The sequence below is a fragment of the Enhydra lutris genome, unplaced genomic scaffold, assembly GCF_002288905.1.
Source record: "Enhydra lutris kenyoni isolate GAN:26980312 unplaced genomic scaffold, ASM228890v2 scaffoldscaffold31, whole genome shotgun sequence".
NCBI lineage: Eukaryota > Metazoa > Chordata > Mammalia > Carnivora > Mustelidae > Enhydra > Enhydra lutris.
Window position 1 is genome coordinate 18,625,591 of NW_019154115.1, and position 9,001 is coordinate 18,634,591.

General features: G+C 41.4%; 1 protein-coding gene and 1 non-coding gene across 2 annotated transcripts in view; one reads left to right on the forward strand and one right to left on the reverse strand.

Moving 5' to 3' along the window:
* Positions 1-1,033: 1,033 nt before the first annotated feature.
* Positions 1,034-1,105, reverse strand: TRNAQ-CUG. The gene has a single exon. It is a non-coding gene; the product is annotated as a tRNA-Gln (tRNA).
* A 342-nt stretch (positions 1,106-1,447) lies between these two features.
* LOC111153216 (RAB11A, member RAS oncogene family) overlaps positions 1,448-9,001 on the forward strand; it is a 17,574-nt gene continuing 10,020 nt past the window's right edge. Inside the window, exons 1-2 of the mRNA XM_022512102.1 lie at positions 1,448-1,608; positions 8,320-8,515. Coding sequence (XP_022367810.1) covers positions 1,569-1,608; positions 8,320-8,515 — 236 coding nt within the window. The 5' untranslated portion in view covers positions 1,448-1,568. The remainder of the gene's footprint in view (positions 1,609-8,319; positions 8,516-9,001) is intronic.

Consider the following 9,001-nt stretch of genomic DNA (forward strand, 5'->3'; position numbering starts at 1 on the left):
CTAGGTCAGAATTCTGCATGGTGGTTTCACTGGGTTAACATCAAGATGTCTGCAGGGCTGTACTCCTTCTGTAGGCGATAGGGAAGAATCCATTTCCTTGCCTTTTCTTGTCTTCTAGAAGCCTCTGCATTCCTATCATTGCTTATGGTTTCCACCTTTAAGGATCTCTATGACAAATTAGGCTCACCTGGAGAATCTAGGTTACCTCCCTATTGTAAAGTCAGTTGATTTGCAACTTTAATTCCATCTCTAACCGTAATTCCCCTTTGCCATTTAATTTAACATATTCACGGATCTCAGGGATTGGGAAGTGGACCTCTTCAGGAAATTATTATTCTGCTCACCACAGGCACCCTTGCCCAAAAGTCTAAATTGAGAGTTTGCATATAGGCGGTACGGAGTATGGCAGCAAACGGGAAAAACATTTGTAATAACATTAACTCTTTTCAAATACATAACTCTTCAAAAACAGATCACTGCTGCGTGATCTTTGGCAAGTCACTGGAGTCTTAGTATCCACATTTCTGCTAAAATGAAAATTGCCATTCTCTGCTCTGCTTTTTAAATGAAATAATTATGTAAACAGGTTTAGCTTAGAGGATGACAAATAAGGCTCAAGAAGTTCTTGATGAATCTTGATGAGGAGGGTGGGCGAAGTTCTCCGAATGACATCTGGAGATAAGTTTGAGGGATTTCCAGAGAAAAAAAGTGAAAAGCGTCTGCCCTTGAATGAAATTGGAGGTTGAAAATTCTAGCAAAAGGAATCAAGTTACACCGAAGCTTTTGAAAGCTAGCTTTGAGGCAAAGGCCCAGGTTTTTTTAAAAAAAAAAAAAAAAAAAAAAAAAAAAAAGGCGAAGTGAAGAGGCTCCTTCGGAGACACCCAGGTGACAATGACTATAAAACCAACAGGTCTTCGTCGGCAAAGGTTATGTTTTGAGAAAATCTGCCCCCACTTCGTTCAAGGCCATGTATACCGTAGTTGTACAACAATCACTTAATGAATAAGTAAATGAATTAAAAATGCGCTTATGTAGGTTCCACCGAGATTTGAACTCGGATCGCTGGATTCAGAGTCCAGAGTGCTAACCATTACACCATGGAACCACCACAAAAAACGCTGTCGCCTTCAACTGTCTAATTCTTAGAGAACCCCGCCCCCCTCGACAAACCTACCACTCAAGCAGGACTGACGCGCTTCCCGGTACCCCATTTCCCCGCACGTCGGCCCGAGGGACGAGGGAAAGGCCATTGAGGGGATGGCAAGCAGCGGCTACGAGCCAAGAGTCCAGAACTCAACTTCCCCCCTAAACTTCTTGGAGGGGGCAGAATTTACAGACGGACTCCACGCTCCGGCGTACCGCCCTTCCAGGGCTCAGGGGCGGAGCGCCGCCTCCCGGAAGTACTTCCCCTTAGGGGCTGGGGCCTGGCGGAAGTGTCGTAGGGGCAGGGAGGGGTTCTTTACCCGGTCCGGCAGCTGAAGCTCGGCTCTCGGGTTACCCCTGCAGCGACGCCCCCTGGTCCCACCGATACCACTGCTGCTCCCGCCCCTTCGCTCCTCGGCCGCGCAATGGGCACCCGCGACGACGAGTACGACTATCTCTTCAAAGGTGAGGCCGTGGGCTTGCCCACTTTCCTCACCGAGTCCCGGTTCGGGGGCCCGGGACACTCCCGGGGGACCCGCGTGCGGGCTGCCCCTGCACTGAAGTCGGCCTTCCTCAGCCCTTCCTCTCTGGGCGATTTGTCTTGCCGTCTCCCAGCTTAGCTCTTCAACCCTCAGACGAGGAGTCCTCCCCACACACCGGGCTCTTAGCGAACTGCACTTAGGCCTTCGTTATCCTCAGCGCCCCTCACCCTGTGTCCTTCTCCCGGCGGGCTGCTTTCTCCCAAATCGGCTTCGTTTCCCGGGCTCGACGGCCCCTTGAAAGCGGCCGCCCCTCCCACCATCTATCTTTTCGGGTTTGGCGCCCCTCCCCCTCAGTATACACCCTTCTCGGCTCGCCCCCCTTTTCAGAACCCCTCTGACCGGCCCTTCCTCTCGCTCACCTTTCCTTCGGCGCGGACTCCCACTACTTGTCTTTTTCTTGTCTGCCCCCCCTTCCCCCTCGAACGAGCCTCTCCTCTGCGTCTCCTCACAGCCCCTCCCCTCAGACGGACGCCTCTCGAGCGGTCTCCTTCCTTTCCCCGGGCCAGGCCCGGGTTAAAATCTGAGCGGGCCAGGGGTCCCCACCCCACCCGCCCCCACAGGTCCCGTGGTCAGTAACCTTCTTGCATTGCGCCCGGGATTGGTAGATATTTCCTTGCCTTTCCTCCCCAAATAATTTAGAGCTCTCCCACGTCTCCTGTACGACCCCGAGGGTGGGGGGTAGGGCAGGAGGGATTGTCCATCACCCACGCGCGCACTTGTCGCAGTGACCCGGCAGACTGTTGTGACTTCCCATCTAGGCATTTTTCCTCCTACCCTCCCCACCGAGCGGCAGCCAGCTCGGGAGAACTCTAGGCTCAGCTAGCGAGAAGGGGTTGCGGATGGGTGGTGGCTGTTATCCTTGCCAGACCTGAAGGCCCAGTTCCTGAGCAGGAAAGGTTGTGCGTTGCACAAATACTAGCCTGCTTTATCACTATGGTCTGGTTGCTTCCTGCTGCAACACTGGGAGGATCCAACATTTTGGTGTTTTTAGAACAGGAAGGGAAGAGTGCTAGTTAGCTACATACCTTTCCCAAAAGGTGGGGGCTAGGGGAAACTTGTGTGCTCTTTGGTGAAATGTAATATGTGCTACAAGATAGGGAAACGTAGTGCCCTTGGACAAAACACACTGGAGCGTGGGGAATGGATAGAATTGCCTGTTGGTTAGTCGGAAAGAATCTCGATAGTTTTTGTTGTTGTTGTTGTTGTTTTTTAATAAAATAAAGGGTACAGTTTTCAATGGGAAAGAGTATGGTTAATTCCTTTTTTTTTTTTTTTTTTTTGCTAAGTGAATGCATTCTTACTCAGATGCTTTCACTGCTCCTGAATTAGGGCAGCCATCAGTAGTATGCTGAACAAAGATCATTACCAGGGAGGAAGAAACCATTGCTATAAAAGCTTTACAGTGGAGGGTGGAGTTTAAGAGCGTTAAGCATGGTGATTCTGACCTTGTCATTGGGTGCGAAGAATGATCTACTAAAGGAAGCAGGAAACATTGCTTTACCAATACTTTGCAAATCTTATCACCACTTAACTCCTCTGGGCCAGAATATTCTGTCATATAGGGTGAGTATATCCAGTGTTCACCTTCATTCCCATAGTGCAAAATCATTTACAGAGAAGAGTACTTAATGCATTTTATAAATACAAAAAAGAGAGGTGGGTTTGTTAGCATACTGTTTGCTGAAGGCCTCTGAGGTCATGTGAAATTACTTAGGTGAGACCCTAGAGAGTAGTGGTTAGTCATTAAAAGTTTTATTTCTTGGGGCGCCTGGGTGGCTCAGTGGGTTAAGCCTCTGCCTTTTGCTCAGGTCATGATCCCAGGGTCCTGGGATCGAGCCCCGCACCAACGGCAGAGCCCTGCCGCATCGAGCTCTCTGCTCAGCGGGGAGCCTGCTTCCTCCTCTCTCTCTGCCTACTTGTGATCTCTGTCTGTCAAATAAATAAAATCTTAAAAAAAAAAGTTTTATTTCTTAAAATAAGGTACAAAGCAGTAGGCCTTTGTAGCTACCTTTCAAGTGATTAATTTAGAACAAGATAGACTAATAAGAATATTTCTCCTGTTTGGTTTGGAGCTTGACTGTTGTTTATAGAAACCATTTATTTTTTTCACTAAGAATATTAGTTATTCGAATTGGTTTAAGGGATTTTAACTTGGGATTAGACCATCCTGTTAACAGTGATTGAGAGCACAGGGCTTTGGAATCACAGAGTTCTGGATTCAAATTCAGGTCATAAACTTGCTTTTTGACCTTTGAGCCTCCATTTCCTCCTCTATAAAAAGAAAATAATACCTATCTCTCAGAACTCTTACCAGAATTAAATGAGACTGGTTTTGAGGATTCAGTAAGTGATAATAATGTGAAGAAAGTTACTGTGGTTCTTGTCAGCTTTTTGGAACCTTAAATCTTTAAGAGCATTTAAGTATTACGAAAGAAACTTAAAAGTAGGAACTTTTAAAGTATTTTGTGTTTCCATGGGTTATGGTTTCATTTTGTTGTACATTTTGCTATTTAAACATAGGATATTTAAAAAATTCTGCTGAGAAGAATTTCCACTTTTTAAAAGCTCTTACAGGATATGAGTCACTTTTTTTTTTAACTTTAGTGCTGATTATTTAGCCAATTTCTTATTTATACGATTATATTTTACTATTTTTATTACTTTTATTTTTTCATGAACATTTTGATAAACATTTAATCGTTTCTTGGTTAACCATTTCCTTACACTGGGTATAACCGGTATTTGATTCAGAGAGGGAAGCATTCATTATTGATACACTATGTAGGCTTTTTAAAAAATTCCATCCTTTCAAAATAATCAAGATTGGGGCTGTCGAAATTATGTGTATGTTTTTTAATTTTTTATTAACATATAATGTATTATTAGCCCCAGGGTATACAATTCTATTTTAAAGCAGAGCAACAATAATTTTAAAGTGGTTTCATTGTACAGAGGTTTATTCACCGACACGAGGTAGACCTTTCTACTTGTAAGATTGCTTACCTTGCACACTTAATACTTGAGGGAACTGGAAGTTTGTAACTCTAACCAGTTGAAAATGAAGGGCTATTTTGATTAGTATAGGATGGAGTGGTCCAAATGGGAGTATAATGTGGGGAGAGAGCATGACAGGTATTCTGTGTTATGTATTTGTTCTTGAACATTAATCTTCAGTTAAGCTCAATAGGAGACTCTTGGTGTACAAGGTGGGGAGGTTATTTTTTAAGACCTGACTTTTTGTTTTAAAAGCTTTATTTAATTTTACAATTATGTATATACAATGTGGTGGCCCTTTGGTACACATAGTGAAGTAAGCATCAGTCATAGTTGCTATTGGTGTTGTAGACGCCAATTCAGAGTCACGTTTTTTGAAAATATCTGGATACATAGTCTACATCATTTTCTTTTCAGTCTAGCTGAAGGTCAGTAGTAATTAACCGTCAGCTGATTGTCATTGGAAAAGATCTTAGGAGCTTTGCTGTCTTGCATCTTGGTAGTTTTTCTTTCACAACTTTCAGTTGAGCAACTCACATTCTGCTGAATCTGGAAAAACTTGTCTAGGCTAAAGCCTTATTGACTTACTGAATGCATTTTATTTTCAAGGCTTTTGGTGAGGTAAGACTATGAATATAGTTGAAAGAGGAGAAGAGTCTCCTAAGTTTATTTATAAAAATCAGTATGAAAATTACCAGTTATCCTTTCAGGTGATAACTTTTAGGTCTGATGTACTGTGATTGATTTGTTGAATTAAATTTTAGTCTAGTACATTAGTTTGCAAGAAAGTATATAGAACTAAATGTGGTTGAAGAGGTGGAACTTCTTATTAAATAATGGATAATTTATATGTATATTTTGCTCTTATGGCATTTAGCCTAATATTTGATACATAATGAAGCAGATTTAATATTAGGTATTAGAATGGTAGTTAAAGTTCAGGTGAGGTTAACCAAGTGGTAATAAAATCATTAGGTTATTTTAGAAATACTGTAGATATTTAATATATAGATGCTGTTATTTATGTTTATATTATTATACATACTCTCCCTCCCCCTCCATACACTATATAGATGGATATAGTTATAAAGTGGGAAGTACTTTTAACTTAAGGTACTAGTTAAGGAAAACATTGGAAAATCATTGCAAATTACTTTCTTGAACTATAGGATGTGATCATAGTTTGTCACATTTTTAAAGATCAATTATATATTGTCATCTTAATGAGGGAAAGTATTTTAATTAGAAGTTGAGTCCCATGAACTTTTTGGGAGGGGTTACTTTTTCAGTCATAGCCGGTAAATGCTCTTATGTTGCTTAGGTAATTTAATCCATTCTGGTATGTTTATTTTTTAGTGACCTTAAGTGTAACCCATCCTGTTTTGGTTTCTCATTTGGTAACTGAATAAAACCAGCTTTCCTTATTGTGCCATTTCTCAGTATCTTCTTGGTAGCGCTGTTCTTACAGAACCAATATCTTCTGGTGTCATTCAAGATATAATCCTTTAACAAGTTGTTTGTCTTTTAATTCTGGCAACTCTGTCCATGTCTAGTTGAGATAATTATTTTATACTGTATAAAGCATTCATGAGTCTTGAATTATTTTCAGATAAGGGTGCTATTTTTTATAATGTTAAAATTAATTGGTTACATGGAGGGGAAAAACACCTTCCCTGTCTTTATGCTGAGGTGAGGAGATAATGAGCATAATCATTAATTAACATGGATCTCAGAAGGGAAAAACCAAAACTTGAAAGTGCTAGAGTTTTTGTGGGAGGGAGAAGATGTTCTTTGAGTGTGTTATTTAATTTTCTAGAGGCATTGTCATTCAGGATGTCTTGCTTTTTGGTTTTAAACCGACTGGCTCCTGAATTACTGATATCTGAGTGACTATGAAGTAGACATGTTCTAACTTTTTGGTTTTTCCCTTCTTCCCGGTTCCCACCTCAAGTGAGGCTTTTACACTTCATTGCTAATGTCGGTTTAGAAATGGTTCTCAAAGGGTTTCCTGAGCAGAGTATCAGGCTTCTTGCACCAAGGGGCAGTGGTGTGTGTATCCTGTTAATAGGGCCAACTGTCACTGAAAATGGGATTTGACCTCACCACCAGAAATGTACTCCTTGGAAACTAACATAACCAACCATCCTAGAAAACTGGAAGTGCATTGTTTTGGTATGTTACTTTGATGACCTTATCATCTTTCCTGTTATCCACGTTAAAGCATTCAATATAGTATCTGTGTTTGTCACAGTACCTTTGACATCTCTAACTGACTATAGCTAGAAGTACCTGCTGTTCGTGCTGCATGGAGTTACTGCCACCTGGATGATTTCTTGCTTAATCAGCTAATAGAGGAAGTCAGGAAGATATGCATTTGATAATGTACTCTATCTAAGACTGTCCAGAGGCCAGTTTATATCCACTCTTGTGGCAAGGAAGGAATGCATAATAGATTCTCTTTGCCCTCTGACCAGAGTGCTATGAGCTCTTAAGAGTTTTTACCTCCCTCTCCCCTTACCACCAGATCATAATCATTTTTAATAAGTCATGGTCTTACTCCTTGGTGGCGTTCTCACGTTTGATTTTGTAGTCCTGTTGCCTGAATCAGTTAGCCAGTAAGAAAAACATTGAAATGCCGATAGTGTTCTTTTTTTCCTTTGTAAAAAAATTTTTAGTTCATGTTCTATAAACCTGTGAACTCATTTTGTTCTTTAAATTCAGATAGAAATGCTTTAGAACAAGGTAACTGCCTGTTTTCCCATTGTTTATGAAATTCTTAAGGATAACATTGCCTTGGGTGGAAAAAAAAATCCTCCTGTATTAGTAAATAAACTGCCTCCTGTAGTAATCACAGGAAATAAATTCATCTAAACCAAACTTGTTTTTAAAAAAGTCTTAAGTCATAAGAGACAAAGTATGTGTCCTCCTTGCTTTGGCCTTTACTCAGAGTAAGTCAGAATTATTAGCTTCCTAGGGGCCCTGTTAAACTTAATTGGGGTGTCTGTTTTTGTAGAGGTCTATATAGCTTCCTGCCCATCTGATAAATGCAACTATGAAAAGGTCATCATAGTGTCTGTGATCCGGATGGCAAAGTTTATAAATGTGATGCCTCATATGGTAAATATGTTTCATTTTGCCAAGGTGTGAGTCCTGAGGTCACACCCAGTCTTTGATGAAACTAAGAACATTTTCACTGTTTCCCTCTTTTCTACTCACTAACATCTTTCATTGCTTTCATGTGTGATACGATATACTTTAATATCACAAATTGTTTATTTGGTGTTTATTTGGTATCTTTCATGTTGTTACCTTCTGTGGTAGTAAGGTTGGTACAGCATTGACAGTAATTAATCAGTGCCTAGCGGACCTGTAGTTAAAATTGCGTGTGTAAGAGGATACTGTGTTTGTGCTAAGCAGATGATGTGTGGAAGTTATTATGTAGGTAGACATAGTTTAAAAAGAATAAATTGATTTTATCAATTGGTAACAGGTGAAGAACATGGACTCTTTGTCTCTCCTCTAACCCCCATCCCTTTTAAAAAATCAGATGCTCTGTCTTTTTTGCTTTAAAACATGGAGGTATTCTGAACGGTATCTGCCTCATTCATCTGACATTAAGTGCTTTATTTTTCTTTTTCAGTTGTCCTTATTGGAGATTCTGGTGTTGGGAAGAGTAATCTCTTATCTCGATTTACTCGAAATGAATTTAATCTTGAAAGTAAGAGCACCATTGGAGTAGAGTTTGCAACAAGAAGCATCCAGGTTGATGGGAAAACCATAAAGGCACAGATATGGGACACGGCAGGGCAGGAGCGATACCGAGCTATAACATCAGCGTAAGTCTCATATTCTTTAATTTCTGAGAAATAGACTGCCATCAACTGAATTAGCTGATTTTTGGTATTGGAAAAAATACTTTTTTCCCTTGTAAGAATTCCAGTATTAGGATTTTGAAATGTATTTATAAAATATGTTTTTAAAAATATATAATCCAGGGTGCCTGGGTGGCTCAGTGGGTTAAGCCGCTGCCTTTGGCTCAGGTTGTGATTTCATGGTGCTGGGATCAAGTCCTGCATCGGGCTCTCTGCTCAGCAGGGAGCCTGCTTCCCTCCCTCCCTCCCTCTCTCTCTGCCTGCCTCTTTGCCTACTTGTGATCTCTGTCAAATAAATAAAATCTTAAAAAAATAAATACATATATGGGGCACCTGGGTGGCTCAGTGGGTTAAAGCCTCTGCCTCCAGCTCAGGTCACGATCCCAGGGTCCTGGGATCGAGCCCCGCATTGGGCTCTCTGCTCAGCGGAGAGCCTGCTTCCTCCTCTCT